The 22,366-nt window shown below is 40.2% G+C and overlaps 1 protein-coding gene across 1 annotated transcript in view; it reads right to left on the bottom strand.

Moving 5' to 3' along the window:
* ubxn8 (UBX domain protein 8) overlaps positions 1 to 22,366 on the bottom strand; it is a 47,766-nt gene that overhangs the window by 8,837 nt on the left and 16,563 nt on the right. Inside the window, exons 6-7 of the mRNA XM_028805394.2 lie at positions 21,331 to 21,372; positions 18,035 to 18,109 (exon numbers count right to left, since the gene is read on the bottom strand). Of these exons, the coding sequence (XP_028661227.1) occupies positions 18,035 to 18,109; positions 21,331 to 21,372 (117 nt within the window). The remainder of the gene's footprint in view (positions 1 to 18,034; positions 18,110 to 21,330; positions 21,373 to 22,366) is intronic.

Genomic DNA, 22,366 nt, shown 5'->3' with positions numbered 1-22,366 from the left:
GTTCAGGCAAAAAGCAGGCGCCAACCCTGAATGGAATCCCAGTATGGTCCTACGGTTGGCTGTATCATTCATTCTTTGCATTTATATAGCGCTTTTCTCACTACTCAAAGCGCTCAGCAATTGCAGGTTAAGGGCTTTGCTCAAGGGCCCAACAGAGCAGAGTCCCTATTGGCATTTACGGGATTTGAACCAGCAACCTTCCGACTGCCAGTGCAGATCCCTAGCCTCAGAGCCACCACTCCGCTGTAATCATACACACACCGACACCAATTTAGAGATAACAAACAACCTATAATGCGTGTAATTGGCATGAGGTAGGAGACAGCAGCTCCTCAATAAAAGTCACTTGAACAACGAATGTACAGACTCCATAGAGAGCGTCCAGGTCGCAAGCTGAACCCTGATCTCTGCACTTTTTCTGTTAAATGTGCTTTTCAATAACATGTTGTCTGCGCCAAAATTTTTATAATGATTATAGATTACATATGAAGGTATAATCTTTTATTGTGCATTGCACTGTTTTGTAAATGGCACCTTTATATACAATATGTTGGATTGCTAAAAGAAAACGTTGATACAAAGTCTTTTCCATTTTTATGCTAGTGTTTATAAGGCAGACAATGAATCAGCAGAACAGCCACAATCTGCTGCCTACTAAGTACCACGTAATATTCTTCAAATGCTATTACATAAACACTTGACGGCACAGCCTCTTGAATTTATAGTCAGCGTGAAGGCTGCGACAACAGGATGACCTCCCATTGTGCTGAATGCTCAGCTGCCCCCCACAAGCACACTCTGTCACATACAGCTGGACAGACTTTTGGCCACGCTGGCCACCCACAGGGTGCTGCTCTACTTTTAGAGGATGCTTTCAAATGTTGAGGGCTGTGCTTTTTAGAAGACAAGCTTGAAAACTAAAGGTGCAGCTCTCTTTACAAGCATTGCAATTCAACTTGGAACAGCACAGCCTTTCAAAGTGACAACGGCACTGAACACCTACATTTCTGATTTGACTGTGCTGCCTCTCATTTTGGAAACACTGCATTTAACTGCTCCGACCTTTTTCATTTAAGACAGCATGTTTTGCTTGTTTTCTTTTAGACTGAATGTGCATCTCTATTATAATAAAAAAAATCCTGGGACGAGACGAGACTTTGTGCCAAGAAATTTAACCTCGCCTGGGACCGGAAATAAAAGACAAAGAGTAGATGACAAAGTAGAACGTTGTAAAGAATTCAAAAACGTTGGCGCGATACACATGTAGAGCAGGTTAGAGATAATGAAAGTACTAAAATTCGAAAGTCTCAAAAAAATGATAGTAAAGATTGCATTAGCGCAAACAAATGGAAATTATTACTCGGTGAAATAACGGAACAGCGAAAAGAGATCAAATATATTGTACGGATTTAAACTTTAACTCGGAGACTTGCAGATCGTCTAATTCATGTTGCCATCTGGGAAAAGTAGTGTTTCTTCCTAATGAAGAGGCGCATCCGCGAGAATTAAAAGATTTGTAGTTTGGTGAAAGTGAAATCCACATATGCGAGAGGCAGAGACGCAAAGTGGCTGGCGTGTAGCGCAGACCGGGGGGGTTGGTGAGCGAAGCGAGCGGGGGCTAAGCCCCCTAGTTTTACTTAAAAAAAAATCATATTTCCATACTTGAAGGAAACTTTTCAGGCTAAGCTGCTTTACTCCCAGATTGCTAATGAAATTCATAAATTTCAATCTGCATATATTTTTCAAAACTGGTAAGTAAATCACCACCAATAAGAACAAGAGAAACACATTAACATTCATTAAACATTTAACTTTCGAAACTTGTTGGAATGTTCAAAAAATGTGGATGGAGGAACTGACTGCAGAGCCTTCTTCACCCTGCTTTTACTGGCTTTGTTGAGAAATTCATTCTAGTCAATAGCTACACAATGTTTCAACAGCATATCATTTTATAATGTAACAGAAGGCTGGAGAAGATGTTACAATTACAAGTACTTATTGCACATACAGTTTGAGTTGTAACTAACAATGGCAAGTGCTGCTGCCTCACTGTTGGTGTAGGTAAGGTTTAAAAACATCCAATGTTCTGTGTGGAGATTGCTCATTCTACCAATGGTTACATGAGTGAAGGGCGGCCACAGCCACTGCCTGGCCAGGACTCCAATGGAGTGGAAGGACCAGGGAGGAGGGCATCGGTGAGGCAATACCTCCCCATGGACACTAGAGGGCTGCCCTCTTGGGCAGCTGTGGCACCACGGATTCCTGCAGGGCATGTCAGGAGCTGGAGTTTGATGAAGCCTTGTTGGGTTCCGTGAGGGCCGCCAGAGGGAGGTGCAGAGCCTTAGAGAGGACCTCCAGTGCACCTGGGAGTGATTCCAGGTAATAATGATGAGCCACCTGGAGCACTCCCAGGACCTGTATAAGAGGAGCCGCCTCACTCCATTGACTGGCCAAAGTCGAGAGGAAGACGACAAAGCCTGAGGAGGAGTGGAGGCAGATGGACTGGCGGCAAGAAGGGACTGTATAAAGGTGTGTTGCGGTGTTGGTGTTTTGTGCACTTTAAACTGTAAATAAGCCGGGTGTTGAGTTTGAACCTGTGTTCTGCCTGTGTGTGTCCGGGTTAGGGCAGCTGTACACCCCCTGGTGGCTTCACACATGTTATTTCTCCAGTTTTCCTTTGCACATCCAAAAGATGTCAATTACGTCGACCCAGAATTCATGAGTGATCCCTCCCATGCAGGGTTTGGTTTGTATCAAACGCTGCAGGGATTAGCACTGGCTCTTTGCAACCCTACAAGGGTATTATACAATTAGGTAAATGAATGTATAGACCATAATTATGTAATTCTATTGTGATGGTGCAGGTCGGCTTCACACTCTCAGATCCTTGTGGGTGTCACCTGAACCCACCACCACCGTTAATGTAACCATGGATGAGCCGGGCAAATGAGGACACTAATGCAACAGCAAGGGGTAGATGAAAAAGTGAAGGAAGTATTTTTATTTAAAACAATCAAACAAAACAGTGTCCAAATAAATAGTGCAGTGCTCCTTCCATTATAAATACATAATCCAATAAAATGACAGTGAATATGAAGGTTAAAATCCAATGAATAAATATTTTTTAAATGAGGTTAAAACGTGTAGAATCTTCTCTTTAAAAATCACAATCCCAGGTGCTTCCCTTTAAAACGGATATCCTCACAGGTGGTGCAGTAGTAGTGCTGCTGCTTTGCAGTAAGGAGATTGTGGGTTCGCTTCCCGGGTCCTCCATGTGTGGAGAGCGCTTTGAATAGCGAGAAAAGCGCTATATAAATGTAAGGAATTATTATTATTATCAGGTCTCTCTGGCTTTTCCTATATGGATCTTGCAGCACAGAGAGATGTCAAGCAACAGGCGCAGAGAACCTTCTTATTTGCTCATGTCCCTGCCGCCTCAGTCTCACTCCCTTTGGACTCACGCTGCTTGCGTGGGAGTCCCCCCTGGAGTAATGCTGCTCCTGCTCCTATGCTCAGCAGAAGCAACCGTCAGCCCCCTCAAGCGCCGGCCACATGCTCCTCACCTGAGGCTCCATTCCCATCCACCTGCTTCCTCCCATCGCACCGGCTATCACTCACTCCTGCCCTTCCACCCTTTAACCTCCGCTCTCTCAAACCTCTCCTTTCCTTTTGTTCCACTTCTATCCCGCACAGGCTCTTTTTAACTCTGCTGCCTGATTGGGTGCAGGTGCGTGGTGCCATTCTCACCGCAGCCCCACTGTGGTGCCTGACTAATCCGCCCTCCTATGCAGGTGTATGCGGAGTGATCAGCCTGCACCTCAATTAACCGCAGATCGAAATGCACTCATGCACACCTGCACCCGAATGGAGTCCTGCACCTTTACGGGGATGCGATTATTTATTTAAAAAGTCGCCCTGCACAACGCACCACTCATCACATCTATAAAACTGAGATTCAGTGCATTTACCCAAATGTCCAGCTACAAAACTGTTAAGAGTTCTGCAACATCATAAGAAGGCTGTCATAACAGTTAAACCATGCAAACATGTACAAAAGTACTCTGGAGAGTTGAATAAAGCAGCTTTATAAGTAGATTTATCTGCTTTATAAGTAGATTTATAAGTATGTAACATAATTTTAAATATTATTTTGTAGCAGACGAGACAACAGTGTACACAAGGCCTCTGAAGAAAAACACAGTCACACCACCTTATTTGGACATACAGTAAATGACATTACAGGTATCTTGTTGAGGTACTCTTTTGTGTAGCTCTTCTGTAGCCCTCAGTTAGTGGTGAGTCATATAAGCGTTTTTTCCTTTTATGTGATATTACTGAGTAGATTTGAAGTACAGTGAAACCTCGGGTCACGACCGTAATTCGTTCCAAAACTCTGGTCGCAACCCGATTTTGTCGTGACCCAAAGTAATTTCCCCCATAGGATTGTATGTAAATACAATTAATCCGTTCTGGACCGTACAAGCTGTATGTAAATATATTTTTTTAAAGCTTTTAAAGCACAAAAATAGTTAATTATACCATAGAATGCACAGTATAATAGTAAACTAAATGTAAAAACATTGAATAACACTGAGAAAACCTTGAACAGAGAAAACTAACATTGCAAGAGTTCACGCTATAGCCTTACGAACCGCTCTCTGTAAACACTTTTTTTTAATGAGTTTTAAGTACAGGGAAAAAAATGAACATTTGAAAAATCCGTAATTTATACAAAAACTAACCATAAACAACCAAGAAAACTAACCTTGCATTAGTCGAGCTCTGGCATGAAGGAAGTGAGGAGGAACTGGGTGGAGAGGAGATTATAGTTTTGAGGTAAAGTCTGTGACGATGCGGGTTCGCTGCATGCTCCCATCTCACTTCCGGGAGCCCTTAAACCTGTCACCGTCGGTAATGTTACCGATGAGCACGACAGTGAGGCACTACAATGGAGCAATCGGATAGTGCAAAAAGTGGCAAGTGCTTTTATTAAAATCAACAAAACAACAATCAAAAACAAAGTCCAAATTAAATAAAGTGCAGTGCTTTCAGAATCCTTCAATAAATAAATGATCCCACAAAAACAGAAGTGAAGTGGAGGTTAAAATCCAATAGAAAAAAGTCTTCATTAAATACAACGAGGTTAAAACACTGCTCGAAGCAGTCTCTTTAAAAATAAGCCTGGTGCATTCTTTAACTGCCTTCTCGGCCCTACGCGGCCAGCCGTCCTTCTTCTGGTCACTCCAGCTCCTTGATTGCTCAGCTGGAGTGACCACTTCCTTCTGCCCCACCAAGTGTCAGCCAAAACACCCCTGCTTGGGCTCACTGTCCAGCTGCCTGCCTGCCAGCACGCGTTCGCTCGCTCGCTCCAATAGAAAAAAGTCTTCATTAAATACAACGAAAGTTAAAACAATGCTCAAAGCAGTCTCTTTAAAAACAAGCCTGGTGCATTCTTTGCTGTACCAATCAACCACTACGCCCCCTCGCTAAGCTGCAACCGTGGTGATTATTTATTTAAAACTGGCCTCTTGACGTGAGCTGTGGACCTGCTATACCACAAAGTCCCTCTGCGCAATGCACGTCTGACCGAGAACAATGTACTGTACAGGGAGAGACTGAACATGTGTGTAAATCACCAGCGCATACAAACCGGAAGGGAAACGAAATAGAGCACAAAGAGTTCACAGCGAATGCACAGGGAGAGACTGAACACGTGCGGAAATCATCGTTGCGTACGAACGGGAAGGGAAACTGGCTTGTTCATCACCCGAGTGTGTGGTCGTGAACAGATGCAAAAGTTTGGCAAACTTTTTGGTCTTAACCCGATTTGTACGTGGTCCGAGACGTTCGTGACCCGAGGTTCCACTGTATATTGGGTACCTGGTCAGTTACTACATACATCAACTATGGTCTCTAGAGGGTGCTACTGAGCCAGTTTCAAATGTTAAGTAAAGTTAATAAAAAGGAAATCCTATTCCTCTACATAAGAGTTCGACTTTGTCAGTAAGTATGTAAGCCTTTCAAAAACCAACCAGATAGTGCATACATTCTACATGCTAGCTTATTAATTCTTGGTGTGTGTTGTTCACATTGCATATGGCATCATGCCTCAAAATGAGTTCTGTTCAAGCAAATGCATTATACGTGTATGTTCACCAATGTGAATGTCAGCACAGAAAAACCAATATAAGCACAGCGATGGCGATAAGCACAGCTCGTAACAGTCATCCAGTAGTAAGTAATCAAACTAAAACAAATTATGAGAGAAGTGAAAGTTTTTTCAAAATAAAATCTCCAGTAACTTGGGTCCACATCCCCTGCCCTGAGTAATACTTTGGAATTAGCTGATGCCACTGCAACACAGGACTCTAGAATCAGCACACTTTAAGCATGCTCGGGACTTGACTACTGCATATGTAAACAGTGTACTCTTGAATTACCATCTTGAGAAGAAACTAGTGGAGTGTTATGTTCTAACCCACTTAACGACGTATTATTGTAGTAATTAACAGTTCCGTTGATTATCATAGCAGTATCCAGTGCTTAAAGAAAAGAGACAAACAATCTGTCTGATACAACACTGCAAAAGCACATGCATCACTTTGGTACCTTCTATTTAGAGTTTCTTTGGATTTTTAATTTAACATTTAAAGCTGATAGTATAGAATGATTATTTGATCATTCTAATTTGCTCCTGGTAATCATAAGCAACTCTAACGAAGTTAAGTAAATGATTAAATTATGTTTTGACTGCAACTGAGGTGCAAGTTTGATAACTCAGGTCAAAAACTAATCCATGACTGAGTGGTTCCAGATTAAAATGGGACAGTGTGGCCAGAGCAGAGGTTCAGAGAGGAGATAGGTTTGTGGAGCCTGCCTAATATATACTGTATATAATAAGGATATCCAAGAACTTTTGCAGGCACCTAGAATTGAGTATTACGCAGAGGTGGGTGTATTTTAGAATGCAAGGTGAAAAATGCAAACATATTATACATACGCTGCCTTAAAAAAATCAGAGCTGTCAAAAGCTTTCAAATATGATAAGATTGCAAATAATATACATCTGGTTCAAGGATATTTGCGAGGGCAATCAGAGAGAGATCAACAGACAACTTGGAAGATTCTAGAATTCAGTCAGTCAGTCACTTTCCAACCCGCTATATCCTAACACAGTGTCACGTGAGTCGGCTAGAGCCACAGGGCGCAAGGCAGGAACAAATCCCGGGCAGGGTGGCAGCCCACCGCAAAGATTCTAGAATTCTTACAATGAAAGTGGAGTAAAGGTGCATCAGTGATCATCAACAGCTCTACTTAACACTAGTATACTTATGAGGGTGGCAAGAAAAAAAACTGGTGCACAAAACTAATCTTCTTAGTGCGTGAAGTCAACTTTGATATAAAATTAGCCTTTTAAGCATTATGTGTCATTGAAACCTAATACTGCCCATGCCTCATGAAATACTATCGGTGCCATGTAGTTTAAGTGCCAATTTTAAAATACTTCTTAAGTTACACAAAGTTTTAAATGGCTTACATCCTATCTATTGCAGTAACATTGTTTAGTGCATACTGGATTTTACTGTAAATTAGGATTCCAAAGACTAATAAATTAACAATGGGAGGTCAAGCTTTTAACTATAGGGCCTCAAGCTATGAAATGATCTGCCTGCTTGTGAAAGGATGTTCCATTGGTATCTATTTAAATCAGCCTGAAGACTCACCGCTTTATTGTAGCGTATCCTAATTAAAGCTGCTGATCACCTGTTTACATTGCTTCTCTGTTTGTTTGTCATTTGTATACAGATACAAGAATAATATTACGGTAATAATATTATGAACTTTTACCACAATTTCATTACTCTTCTCCCTATCCTGGCTGGGGGTACTTAATGCTCCTTGTACATTGCCAGTCTACTATTTATGCCTGTAGGAAAGTACATCAGAGTTACGGCGATCCATGGGATGACCAACAAAAGGATTTCATCTTTTTTTTTTTTTTTTTTTGCAGCATGTACTGATGATATTGTACAATTCCCAGGAGAATATACACAGCTAGTCTATGTCACTAGGACCATGACCATGTCAGTTATAACTGACTGTGGCCATCCCTGTATTTTATATTCTCTAGGAATGCTTCTGACACAAGTTTTCGGTTTTCTCTCTTCTGTAGTTCTCTGGCCATACCTTAATCATAATGTTAATACATTTATATTGTTATGACATACAGTCATATGAAAAAGTTTGGGAACCCCTCTCAGCCTACATAGGTATTTACTCTACTTTCAACAAAAAAGATAACAGTGGTATGTCTTTCACTTCCTAGGAACATCTGAGTACTGGGTTGTTTTCCAAACAAAGATTTTTAGTGAAGCAGTATTTAGTTGTATGAAATTAAATCAAATGTGAAAAACTGGCTGTGCAAAAATGTGGGTACCCTTGTAATTCTGCTGATTTGAATGCATGTAACTGCTTAATGCTGATTACTTGCACACCAAATTGGTTGGATTAACTTGTTAAGCCTTGAACGTCATAGACAGGTGTGTCCAATCATGAGAAAAGGTATTTAAGGTGGTCAATTGCAAGTTGTGCTTCCCTTTGACTCTCCTCTGAAGAGTGACAGCATGGGATCCTCAAAGCAACTCTCAAACGATCTGAATCATGGTTTAGGGGAAGGCTACAAAAAGCTATCTCAGAGGTTTAAACTGTCAGTTTCAACTGTAAGGAATATAATCAGGAAATGGAAGGCCACAGGCACAGTTGCTGTTAAACCCAGCAGGTCTGGCAGGCCAAGAAAAATACCGGAGCGCCATATGCGCAGGATTGTGAGAATGGTTACAGACAACCCACAGATCACCTCCAAAGACCTGCAAGAACATCATGCTGCAGATGGTGTATCTGTACATCGTTGTACAATTCAGCGCAATGTGCACAAAGAACATCTGTATGGAAGGGTGATGATAAAGAAGCCCTTTCTGCACTCACGCCACAAACAGAGTCACTTGTTGTATGCAAATGCTCATTTAGAGAAGCCAGATTCATTTTGGAATAAAGTGCTTTGGACTGATGAGACAAAAATTGAGTTATTTGGTCATAACAAAAAGCACTTTGCATGGCGGAAGAAGAACACCGCATTCTAAGAAAAACACCTGCTATCTACTGTCAAATTTGGTGGAGGTTCCATCATGCTGTGGAGCTGTGTAGCTAGTTCAGGGACTGGGGCCCTTGTTAAGGTCGAGGGTCGGATGAATTCAACCCAATATCAACAAATTCTTCAGGATAATGTTCAAGCATCAGTCACAAAGTTGAAGTTACGCAGGGGTTGGATATTCCAACAAGACAATGACCCAAAACACAGTTCGAAATCTACAAAGGCATTCATGCAGAGGGAGAAGTACAATGTTCTGGAATGGCCGTCATAGTCTACCGACTTGAAAATCATAGAAAATCTATGGGATGATTTGAAGCAGGCTGTCTATGCTCGGCAGCCATCAAATTTAACTGAACTGGAGAGATTTTGTATGGAAGAATGGGCTAAAATACCTCCATCCAGAATCTAGACACTCATCAAAGGCTATAGGAGGCGTCTAGAGGCTGTTATATTTACAAAAGGAGGCTCAACTAAGTACTGGTGTAATATCTCTGTTGGGGTACCCAAATTTATGCACCTGTTTAATTTTGTTATGATGCATATTGCATATTTTCTGTTAATCCAATAAACTTAATGTCACTGCTGAAATACTACTGTTTCCATAAGGCGTGTCATATATTAAAAGAAAGTTGCTACTTTGAAAGCTCAGCCAATGATAAACAAAAATCCAAAGAATTAAGAGGGGTTCCCAAACTTTATCAAATGACTGTAAGTAATTGCTTTCAGGCAGCCTTTAAAGGTATGCTAGAAAAGATTGAGGAAAAAATACAGGAAAATGTATTGTGAAATTTGCCCGGACACCACCAGTCGGAGACCACATCTTTATACAAGATACTTGTTTATTTTACTTTTCCACAATACAAACTCAGTCCCGCACAACTCACAGTGCCCCTAGCCCCAGTCACCCTTCTCCTGGGCCTTCTCTCTCCTCGTCCCTGGGCCACCTGTCCTCTCTCTCCAGGAGCTTCGTCCTGCTCCTGCTCCCAACTCCAGTTCTCTGATAGGAGGGAGGCGGCCACATTTATCCTCACCCAGATGAGCTCCAGATGCTCTATCTGATGTCACATCCTGGTGTGGCGGAAGCGTCAGGAGAGCACCCAGAAGCACTCCGGGTGACCCTGGAAGGATCAAAGTCCATTGGCGTGGCGGAAGTAAATAAGCCCCGGGCTCCATGAGGCTCGGGTGCCCCCTGGCGGTGGATACGGGCCTCCACAGACTTGAGCCTCCCTGCTCCCCTTCCGTGGCCCTCTTCTGCTCTAGGGCGGTTGCCCCCTCGTGGCCCAGAGGACAAATATGCCACCTCTTGGTCCTTCCAGGCGTCCTGGCCAGGTCTGACCCTCAGCCATGTACGACAGTGTCTAAATTTGAGAATAAGTTTAGAGTTCTTGGAGCTCAGTTTGAAGACGTTAAGCAAACATCCATGACTCGTATTGAAATAATGGAACAATTGGCATCTACCACTGATGAAAAAGCAATGGCTGTAAATTCCAAATGCAAAGTGTTTGGAGACAGACTAGCTGCACTGGAAGATGGATGCAGAGGGAATAATATCAGAATCGAAGGTCTCCCTGAAAAGCTGCGAAAGTCCAAACCCAGTAAAATTCATAGCTGAACTATTCTCTAAAATAATTGGAGAGGATTTCAAATCAGATACAGAGAGAGCAGCAGCTTACCGCATACGTGGATCGAATACCTCAAAGCCTAGGACTTTCAGTTTAAACTACATACATTGTTACTTCTCAGACAGAAACAAGAGATTATATATGAAAATAATCACATTCGTATTTTCTCTGATTTCTCACCCTCAACAGCTGCTAAACGTGCCACATTTTACAGAATTAAACATCACTTATGGAAAGTCGAGATCAGATACAGCCTCTTGTATCATGCCAAACTGAAAGTGGACATTCATGGCAAGTTCTACATTTTTACCTCAACGAAGGAAGCAGAAAAAGACATAAGAAAAGTGATCACGACTGTAGGATCCATTCGCAATGAAACTCATTCCGTAATTATACATTCTATTTCCTTATCTACCATTTTTTATGTTTTAATTACAATTATATGTGTATGTGTGGTTTTTTTTTTCTTCATAGTGGACTGTTTAACATCATACCCTTGGTTCATTGTAGTGGGGCTTACTATCAAACGTTATCTACTTATCCAGGTCTACTGTTTAACATCATTCCCTGGGTTTACTTTCTCAAACTGTTTAAGATTACATTTTATGTTTATACTAAGGGGCTCCGCGCCCTGCTCGCTTCGCTCGCCAACCCCTGGTGTTGGGATATGACAAACAGTGAGACGTATGAATGAGATATAGCATAGTGTGAAGGGGTGGATGATGCATATAGAAAGCAAACAATAAAGGGTTTGGCACAGTGTAAAGGTTTATTGGAAAATGTCCTTGTATACAACATTAGTAGTAAAGATGGTGTCTTGACCTTGAATGAGTTTTCCTTGGCATGGAGCACTTATAACCTTAACTTTAACGTCAGATGAACGTCGAACTCGTGAGAAGGCTACATAAAGTTGTCCATGTCCAAAAATGGGTTCAGAGAGGTAGATGCCAACCTTGTCCATAGTTTGTCCTTGTGATTTGTTGATGGTCATGGCAAATGCAGGTTTAATGGGGAACTGTCGCCGTTTAAGTGTAAAAGGTAATTCCAGGTCAGAACTTGTAAGGTCAATTCTAAGAATCAGAACAGTATTGTTAGCATGTGATCCTGTAAGAAGTGTCAATTGAATAACATTGTGTGTCATGGTGTTGACGACTAAACGTGTGCCATTGTATAAACCCTGTTTAGTGTTAAGGTTTCTCAATAGCATGATTATTGTTCCGTATTTAAGGCTAAGATTGTGTTGTGGTAATCCGGCTGGGTTAATAGTGTTTAAATATTCTAACGGGAAATTAAGATGGTCATTGTCGTCATCAGAGTCAACTTTGTCAGAGCTTAGAAAGAGTTGTGCCTCTCCAGGAAGTAATGCAATGACCAGGTTATTGATGTGATCAACATTAATATTTTTTGGACATAATATAGTGCGTTGTGTTAAAAGGGGTATTTGGTCTAATGAGATTGCTGTTCCAAATATTTCTGTAACTAAGTCGTTGCAGATAAAGGCTTGAGGAATTGTAATAATATCTGGGTGAAGTCCATCTGTATTGGTGAGTGTACCATTTCCCAGTTGTAATAACCAATTGTTATATTCTGGATCTGGACATCGCATGTTTTGAACCAAGTGTATCTTTTGAAAGCAATGCCAATTGTCCGCGTAACATTTTTTGTTCTGCGGTTTTAGAAGCGCGTTGTAGGCGCCAACGTGAATTTTTTTTTTTGATGCGGGTTCGTGTTTGTGGTCCCGTTACTTGAGTCGTCTAGTTTGGTACCTATGGATAAGTAATAAGGAGGATCGCACTCACTGTTAATATGCGGACTGTTCGTTTCTTCGTATTATCACCAATCAGGTCTCGCGCCTGTGTATGTATTGTAGTTCGGTCTCTTGTTGTTTATGTATGACGTCGTCGCGTATTTTAAGGTGGACTGAACAATAGCTGAGCGCATGGCATGTGGAGCAATAGCTAAGCACTGTCTAAAATCTCCTCCTAATAAAAGTACCTTTCCTCCAAAGGGAATATTATTATTCATCAACGTTTGTAGAGGTTTATCAATGGTGTTGAGTAAGTGACTGGATGCCATTGTACATTCATCTATAATTAATAGTGTGGCAAGACGGATGTCACATGAATTGTTACTGTTCATTTTCATAGTGGATACCGATGTTTCTGTGATTGGGACCGGTATTTTGAATAAGGAGTGACATGTGTTTTTGGAGCCGAGACATTTTTTCTTCCGCGGTTTCAGAAGCGCGTTGTAGGGGCCGACGTGATTTGTGCATATTTGCGTTCTTGATTTGTTTCAGGGTGCACTGTTCCAATGCCATGTAATATTTGTCCACATACGCGAAAGCAGTATGGGCCATTGCCTTTTGGTGGCCTGATATTTACTCCGGTAGATGCAAAAGCAAATGAACTATTGTAGGATCTAATGCAGTTCATAAAGTTTTTACTTTCAGGTACTTCGTTAGTTAGAAGCTTCTCTAGATATGCAGGATATAAATGTAAAGGAGGCAGTCTAATTTGACCCTTTTGACAACAACGTGTAAATTCATTGCGTCTACGTTCATTGTGTCTGTCCATTTGGGCTCGTCTCTGTAACTGTGTTAGTTGAGCTTTGCGTTTTTGGAGTCGAGACATTTGAGATCGACCTATGCTGCATAGTGTGAACGTGTTGAGATGACGTATGTTTAATACGGACGGTTCGTTCAGAAATGGGGCTTTGTGTGTCATTTCTTATTTATGTTAGTGTGGTCGTGGGTCTGAATCGTCCATTTTGTGTACATTTCGCGTGCTATGTCCGTAGTCTGTCCCGTTTCATGTCCAATGGGCTTTGTGTGGCGCTCGCGGCTTCTTTTTTTTTGTGTGCTGGGGGCTTGTTGCCTGAGTTTTTATTTCTGTTAGTGGAGGGCGTGTTTGTGTGTCGTGGGTCTGAATCGTCTTTTTTGTGTGTGAACCGTTTCGTGTGCTATGTGGTGCCTGCGTGTGACTCCTTTGTTTTTGGTGTTCTAGGGGCTTGTGGCCTCATTTCTTATTTCAGTTACTGGAGGGGGGCTTTGGGTGTCGTGGGTCTCAATCCTCTTCTTTGTGTGTGTCCCGTTTCGTGTGCAATGGCTTCGTGCGTTTACATTGCATTCCATCCGGCCAGTTTCCGTTGCTTGGGGGGGGGGGGGGGTTAGGGTTTGTGGGGCGCCTGCGCAGTACGTCTTTTGCATCCACGGCCCATGGCCGGATGTCCCTGCGTCCATCCGGTTTACCATTCTCAGTTAGTATTATGGATTATTTGGACTGTATGATTATTAGATATCTTTATTTTATTCCTCATGCACCGTTGTTGGGGGACTTGTTTTGTTTTGGACGTGCTCTGTCTCTAGGTATGTCAGAGGACTGGGACTTTATGAAGTGCGGATTAGCCTCACTTGGGGAGGCAAAATGGGAGGGCAGGGTGACAGTGGGGGAGGTGTGGGAGAAAGATAGCAAGCTATTTTTTATCTATCCTATTAATCCTTATAATTGTATTAGCCAACGTAACAATAGGCTTCATGGCAATAACACCTGGAAAAATTGGAAATTAAGGTCAAAGCTGTCTTATTTAATAATGTACTACTATCTTAAATTAAGACTACAGACTGTCAACAAAAGATCATCAAACAGTTAACTTTGTGAGCGGGAATGTTAAAGGTCTCAATCACGAATTAAAGAGAAAGTATTCTCCCACCTAATAGGTCTAAACGCTAAAGTAGTAGTTTTACAGGAGACCCACTTAGTAAGCAAGCATCAGGTCCTGCTACACAGAGACTGGACTGGCCAAATATTCCACTCCAGCTTTACAAAGAAAACTAGAGGTGTGGGGATTCTTATACATAGAATAATCTCATTTGTAGTATCAGATGCAGTATGTGATCCTGAAGGGCGATATGTGATCGTCTTGGGTAATTTATTTAACTGAAATTTAGATTACTATCTATGCACCCAATGTGGATGACGTCATCCAAAACGTATTTGTATCCATTCTCAATGTGAACACTCATAAAATTATAATGGCTGGTGACTTTAATTATGTTTTAAATCTAGACCTCGATAGGCCTTCTGCCACAGGTGTGATGACATCTAACACTGCAAAAACAATCACACAGTTTGTAACTGATCATAACTTATCAGACCCCTGGAGATTCCTAAACCCAAATTCAACAGCATATTCCTTCTACTCATTTGTGCATCACTGTTACTCAAGAATTGATTATTTTTTCATAGATAACAATTTATTGCCCACAATTACATTTTGTAGTATGATGCTGTTGTTATCTCCGACCACGCCCCCTTGATCATAGAGCTTAAATCAGTTTGCCCCATATATTCATCTTGCAGATGGCGCCTTAACCCACTGTTATTAGCAGACGAGAACTGTATGGAGTTTATATCCAAGCTAATTGATTTTTATTACAGACAAATACATCCTCAGAAATCTCTGCAGAAATCCTGTGGGAAACTCTGAAAGCTTTCTTAAGAGGATAGATTATTTCTTATCCATCCCACAAAAATAATTTGGAAACCAAGAGGTATCAGAGCTAATCAGTGAAATTACCAGAATAGATCAAGAACATGCCAGTTGTCTGAATGAGGCACTTCATAGGAAAAGACAGGCTTTGCATTCAGAACTCAATCTCTTCACAACAAAAGAAACAGAACTCATTTTTAAATCACATCATTACTATGAACACGGACAGAAAGCTTACAAGAAGGAAGTTCGCAATGCAATTCCCGCAATTACCAACACAGACATAGACAAAATCATTGACCATAAAAATATAATGTATACATTTAAAGACACTATAAGGCCTTATATTCTACTCAGACTAAAGAAGACACGATGCAACCTAATGCGTTTTTGGATGCATTACAGATACCACAACTCGATACTCTCAGTGCAGAAGAATTGGACAAATCTCTGGCACTATCAGAATTACTAGATGCTATGAACTCACTCCAGAGCAGGAAAGCAGGTCCTGATGGTTACCGTGCCAAATTTTATAAACAATTCTCAATTCAGTTAGCTCCCTTTTTATTAGCAACATTTACAGAAGCTAGAGACAATTAAATTCTACCTCAAACCTTTTGTCAAGCATTAATTACTGTGTTTCCTAAGCAAAATAAGGACTTATTACAAGGTGCATCATACAGACCAATCTCACTTCTGAATAACGATGTTAAGATACACTCCAAAGTCCTTGCTTCAATAATATCACAAGAGCAAACTGGATTTATTAAAGGCACACACTTAGCTTCCAATCGTCATTGCCCATTTAATATAATATATTGACCCACAAAGTCTAACACCCCAGAGATATTATTATCAGAAAAAGCATTTGATATGGTTGAATGGAACTATAAGGGCTGTTCGGTCCCTGTACAACCGATGTCAGAGCTTGGTCCGCATTGCCGGCAGTAAGTCGAACCCGTTTTCAGTGAGAGATGGACTCCGCCAGGGCTGCCCTTTGTCACCGATTCTGTTCATAACTTTTATGGACAGAATTTCTAGGCGCAGTCAGGGTGTTGAGGGGGTCTGGTTTGGTGGACTCAGGATTAGGTCACTGCTTTTTGCAGATGATGTTGTCATGTTTGCTTCATCAGGCCGTGATCTTCAGCTCTCTCTGGATCGGTTCGCAGCTGAGTGTGAAGCGGCTGGGATGGGAATCAGCACCTCCAAATCCGAGACCATGGTCCTCAGCCGGAAAAGGGTGGAATGCCCTCTCAGGGTTGGGAGTGAGATCCTGCCTCAAGTGGAGGAGTTCAAGTATCTCAGGGTTCTCCCTGGTGAGGTGTTCTGGGCACGTCTAACCGGGAGGAGGCCCAGGGGAAGACCCAGGACATGCTGGCGGGACTGTCTCCTGGCTGGCCTGGGAACGCCTTGGGATTCTCCCGGAAGAGCTAGAAGAAGTGGCCGGAGAGAGGGAAGTCTGGGCATCTCTGCTCAAGCTGTTGCCCCCGCGACCCGACCTCGGATAAGCGGAAGAGGATGGATGGATGGATGGATGAATGGAACTACCTTTTCACCACACTGGAAAAATTTGGGTTTGGTCCAAACATGTGCATGGATTAAACTGCTGTATACCAGTCCAGAAGATTCTGTTTGTATTAACAGTATTATTTAAGACTACTTCAAACTAGAATGTGGCACTAGACAAGGATGCCCCTTGTCACCACTGCTTTTTGCAAATAAAATCCTGCAGCATTTCTTTATATTCCTTGCATTGTATCCCAGTAAATGCAAGTTATTGCTAATATACTAATAACCCAACTGTGCTTCATTCACTCATTATCTAAAATGTTTCCAGGGCACGATATAACCTGCAAATGTTGCAATCAAGTTCCAGCCTCATTGGGTCATATGTTTTGGGCGTGTACCAAATTAAAATCATTTTGGACCAAAATATTTAAATGCCTTTCAGAAAGCCTGGGTATCACAATCTGTCCTAATCCACTTATGTTTTGGCTGTGTTTGGTGTACTTCCAGATGGGCTTAAAGTGGAGAAGGACAAGAAACTCACCTCTTTTCAGTCATTGGGTAGCCGATGTTATATATTATTTGAAATTGAAAAAATTAAATTCTCACTTAGATGATCTATGCAAAACATTTTTAAAAACCCAGCAGGATCTAATTAATAATATTTTAGAATAAGCATTTAAATTGAGGAAGCAGATTCTCTTCCCCTTTTTATTCTACTTATTTAGTTATAAATCTTTTCTACTATTAAAGTTTCACTATGTTGGCCTAGCTCTCTTTCTCAAGGGTGGGGGTTGACTTGATTTGAACCTAGTTTTGTAAAATTTGACTTGCTTGTATGGAATGTTGTTTGATGTAAATAAATCCAATAAAATGTTATTAAAAAAAGAAAAAAAAGTGTGTGAATGCTTCTGCAAAACACATTATATGAGTGAATACATACACACACACAACTCATGGAGCAATAAGTCTACAGCTAGTGAAAAAAACTACCTAATTTAAATGCACAATAGTGGGTGCTTAAACTTAATCAATTACAATTGTTTGTACCAGTAATCTAACAATATCATTTGCCAATTCTGTGCTAAACGGAGAATGAGTTGGTATATTAACTTTAGTCCACAGCTTTCCTTTGATTGTGGTAAAAATTCTGAAAGTGCAACAGTTTGCATCTACAGTATGTGCAGACTTTGTAAATTTGTGGCAAATGGACCTTGGGAGTCAGGGCCACCTCATCCTCAAAAAAGTTAATAAACCTGCCTACCTGAGTACTTTGTGAATCAATGAACCTTCTTTTGAAAATCCTTCCACTTGGACTTCTAAGGGCTATTGTGAAGACCTAAATAAAATTAAATTAAAAAAATTATTACGACTAACTGAAACCTTCAAATATAGTTCTGTTAACAGTGATGAAGGAGCTAAACTCAGCATATTATAAATTATCAATTTCAATCACAACTGCCTGTTATAAAAAGAGACAACACAGTGGCACACAGGTTAGCCTCATAGCTCCTGAGCTGGAATGCCAAGCCAAGCAGATTACATGTTCTCCCTCAGTAATGCACTTTTACTTCCACGGACCAAATATGATTATTTGGTTACTCTTATTTTTTCTGTTTTAAACAAATGTGAGTACAGTATGCTATACCCAGATGTGAATTTGTGATTCATTCATGGCTTGTTTTTGTCGCTGCACTGTCGTGCACAATGCTACTGGGATAGCCTATTATGATAAAGAACTGGATTATCTCTTACCTCCTAAGGTTGGGAGTTCCATGGTCAGCCAGTCTTTATGGAATTTGTATTACATTATTTGAACATGCAGATTTTTCTAGCATACTTGGGTTTCTTTCTACATTCTAAACACATCTTCAGTAGGTTAGGTGAACTAGCATCCCATTTAGGTATCTACATTGTGCCTGATGTTGCTGAACAGACCCCAGCTCCCCGGAATTCTGCATTTGGCAAAGCACAAGAAGAAATTGATTGGATGGACTGAGTATTGTATTAAGAAAATTATCTTTAGACAACCTTTTTATTTATGTTTGGTATCATATAGAAGATTGAACAGAAGAAGATGAAATTAGATACAAATATTATTTGTACATTTCTCTCTCAATATATACTGTATATATATATATAATATATATATATATATATATATATATACACACACACACATATACACAAATATATAAAAATGGCCATTTTATTAGGTACACCTTGCTAGTACCAAGTTGAACCCCCTGTTGCCTTCAGAACTGCTGTAACTTTTTGTGACATAGATTAAACAAGGTGCTGGAAACATTCTACAGGGATTTTGGTCCCCATTGACATGACAGCATCATGCAGTTGTTGCAGATTTTTCGGTTGCACATGATGCTAATCTCCCATTAAACCACATCCCAAATGTTATCTATTGGATTGAGATCTGGTGACTATGGAGGCCAATTGAGTACAGTGAAGTCATTATCATTTCAAGAAACAAGTTTGAAATGATTCAAGCTTTGTGACATGATGCGTTATCCTGCTGGAAGTAACCATCTGAAGATGGGTACACTATGGTCATAAAGGGATGGACATGGTCACCAACAATACTCAGGTAAGCTGTGGCATTTAAATGATGCTCACCTGGTATTAAGGGGCCCAATATATGGCAAGAAAATATCCCCCACACCATTACACCACCAGCAGCCTGAACTGTTGATACAAGGCAGGATGGATCCATGCTTTCATGTAGTTGACACCAAATTCTGACCCTAGCATCTGAACATTGCAGCATAAATCAAGACTCATCAGATCAGGCAACGTTTTTCCAATCTATTGTCCAATTTTGGTGAGCCTGTGCGAATTGTAGCCTCAGTTGCCTGTTCTTAGCTGACAGAAGTGGCACACAGTGTGGTCCCCTGCTGCCATAGCCCATATGCTTCAAGTTTTGACGTATTGTGCATTCAGAGATGTTCTTCTGCATACTTCGGTTGTAATGAGTGGTTATTTGAATTACTGTTACCTTTCTAACAGCTCAAACCAGTCTGGCCATTCTCCTGTGACATCTTGCATCAACAAGGTATTTTTGCCTAGTGAACTACCACTCACTGGATATTTTCCCTTTTTCTGACCATAGTCTGTAAACCTATGAGATGGTTGTGCAAGAAATTCCCTGCAGATCAGCAGTTTTTGAAATACTCAGACCAGCCCATCTGGCACTAACAACCATGCCATGTTCAAAGTCACTTAAATCACTTTTCTTCTCCCATTCTGATGCTTGGTTTGAACTTCAGCAGGTTGTCTTGACAAAGTCTACATAATTAAATGCACTGGGTTGCTGCTATGTGATTGGCTGATTAGACATTTGTGTTAAGAAGTAGTTGAACAGGTGTACCTAATAAAGTGGCCAGTGAGAGAGAAAGAGAAAGAGAGAGAGAGAGAGAGAGAGAGAGAGAGAGAGAGAGAGAGAGAGTGTATATATATTTTTCAGATATAAAATAGTGATGAAAAATCTGTAAGCAAAAATAAATACAAAGGTATTGGAGTTGGAAGTTCCAACTCCAGAGCAGCATTAGGTTTAATAAACTGTTCATAGAAAAATTAAATGGTTCAATTGTGGCAAATATTAATGCTCTTCATATCCAAGTAGACAGGGATTTTCAACAGGGGCTGAATTGTGCTCTGTCAAAGAATCAAGCTATATAATTAATCTACTTTTATATTGCTTTTCTCTAGGAAGTGCTTTCATTTGGTATTGTAGTTATTAATTAATGCTAATCTGGTATTACATTCATTTCCTGCTTAGGTTTATAAATGACCTCTTTAACGTTGTTAAAACTCTGCTCAATTAAACATTAAATTAAAAAGATGTGCACATTAAAATCATTTCCTCCCCTTTACCTACTGGTTAATAGAGGTTTAGTACTCTAAGAAGCTCTTTTTAGAATTGTAATGTCTATCTGAGCCACCACCGTAGTTACGGTGCAAGAAGAGATCATTTGCTGAGAATACAATCTGGTAGCTATTGTAACTCCTAGAAAATAAAAGGCTGTGGCTTTAAAACTGGAAAAGTGAATTCAAAAAATGGACAGACAGAAAAGCATACTCATAGAAAAATAATATTAAACTTCAGCCGTTACACAGTTTCTGGAACAATGTTAAAGAATGTAATCAAATTCAATCCTAGTTCTACATAAATGCCTTCAGTTCTATATAAATGTAAAATACTTCTTATAATTTATGCTACTTAGGTTAAAGTGTTGTTCCCATGGGTTTATTTTAGTATATTAGGAAGAATTTCTGTTATTTCATAATATTTAATGAACATGTTTTGTTTGTAAATCCATCAATTTATTAATGTTCTAAACCCACTTTTTCCATTAAGCAGTTGTAGAAAGCTAGACTCTATCTGGCTACTTTTGAAGAATGTTATCTTGGATTCATAAGGTAAGGTAACTGCAAAAGATTTTTAAAACTAACAAATAATTGCAAAGTCATTCATTTCCTCAGTTTTGGATGTGTTTAAAGTTAACATGGAGCAGTGCCAAAAATTACAAGAAACATTAACCATACCCCTTCCATATCAAACGGAGGTTCTTCTGGCAAAATGACAATCTGTTGGAGGAAAAACATAATAATAAGAATTATAATAAATAAACAGTGTATGAAATCTTACATTTCTCAATGTACAGGTATCACATCTAGGGTTTGTTTGGGTCTTATAGCCATCACTGCAAGACATGTCCAGAATTCTCTGGGCTCTAGAACTAGGAAAGCGGGTAGGAAACCAACTGGGAAGTCCAACAATCTTACATTAAACAATTAAATTTGATTCAAAGCAAACATATCCACGGAATTATATTAAAAAAATGTTCATTTCAAAACATTATCCTCCTGTTAGTCTTATATCAAAAAGACAAATGTCATACAACAGTTCACGGTGCGTAATTACTGTAGATAAGACACTCTACCAGCTTTTTAGTGCCAATATTTATTGTACTTTTTCCTTTTCTAAACATTCTAAAGTCCTATAAAGAAAGTCCTCATCTTATAAAAGCTACACAAGATGATTGCTACAAAATGTTATTTATTCCACTTAGATGTCGTTAATTAGCGTTTAGCTTCACAAATACAAATTGAGGCGACCATTGAGTTCACTCGCCAAAAAATGAAGGACTACAATTTCAATGAAACAAGAAAAAAATAAAATAAAAAATGTAAATATTATCGATTTCAGAAATTAGTTGTGAAAAACATCCGTGGGAAGTTCATTCATAGGTCAATAGTCTCTGATGGGGAGTTGGATCTCCACCTCAAAAGCTCAATCCCTTGTGAACTCCAATTGCTGTTTACGATATTCACTGATTTTTCTATCAATATTTCAGAAAAAGGCATGTGTTTTGCATGTTGTAAGCATACAATTGGGTTTATTTTTTGTTTATTTTAAGACCCCCTCACTGCCATCATCCCTCCATCACAGCCAAAATATTACACATCCTGTTATCTGTGCTTGAATACAGGTTTGTTTCACAGCTAGGGTTCCTGCTGAGAATTTGCATGTTATCTGACGTCCTAATTTAGGCATTTGTTGGCCTAGCATATTAGTGAC

Source organism: Erpetoichthys calabaricus, chromosome 7 (genome assembly GCF_900747795.2).
Source record: "Erpetoichthys calabaricus chromosome 7, fErpCal1.3, whole genome shotgun sequence".
Classification (NCBI taxonomy): domain Eukaryota; kingdom Metazoa; phylum Chordata; class Cladistia; order Polypteriformes; family Polypteridae; genus Erpetoichthys; species Erpetoichthys calabaricus.
The sequence above is the reverse complement of the archived record's forward strand: the minus strand, read 5'-3'. Positions and strand labels throughout refer to the sequence as shown.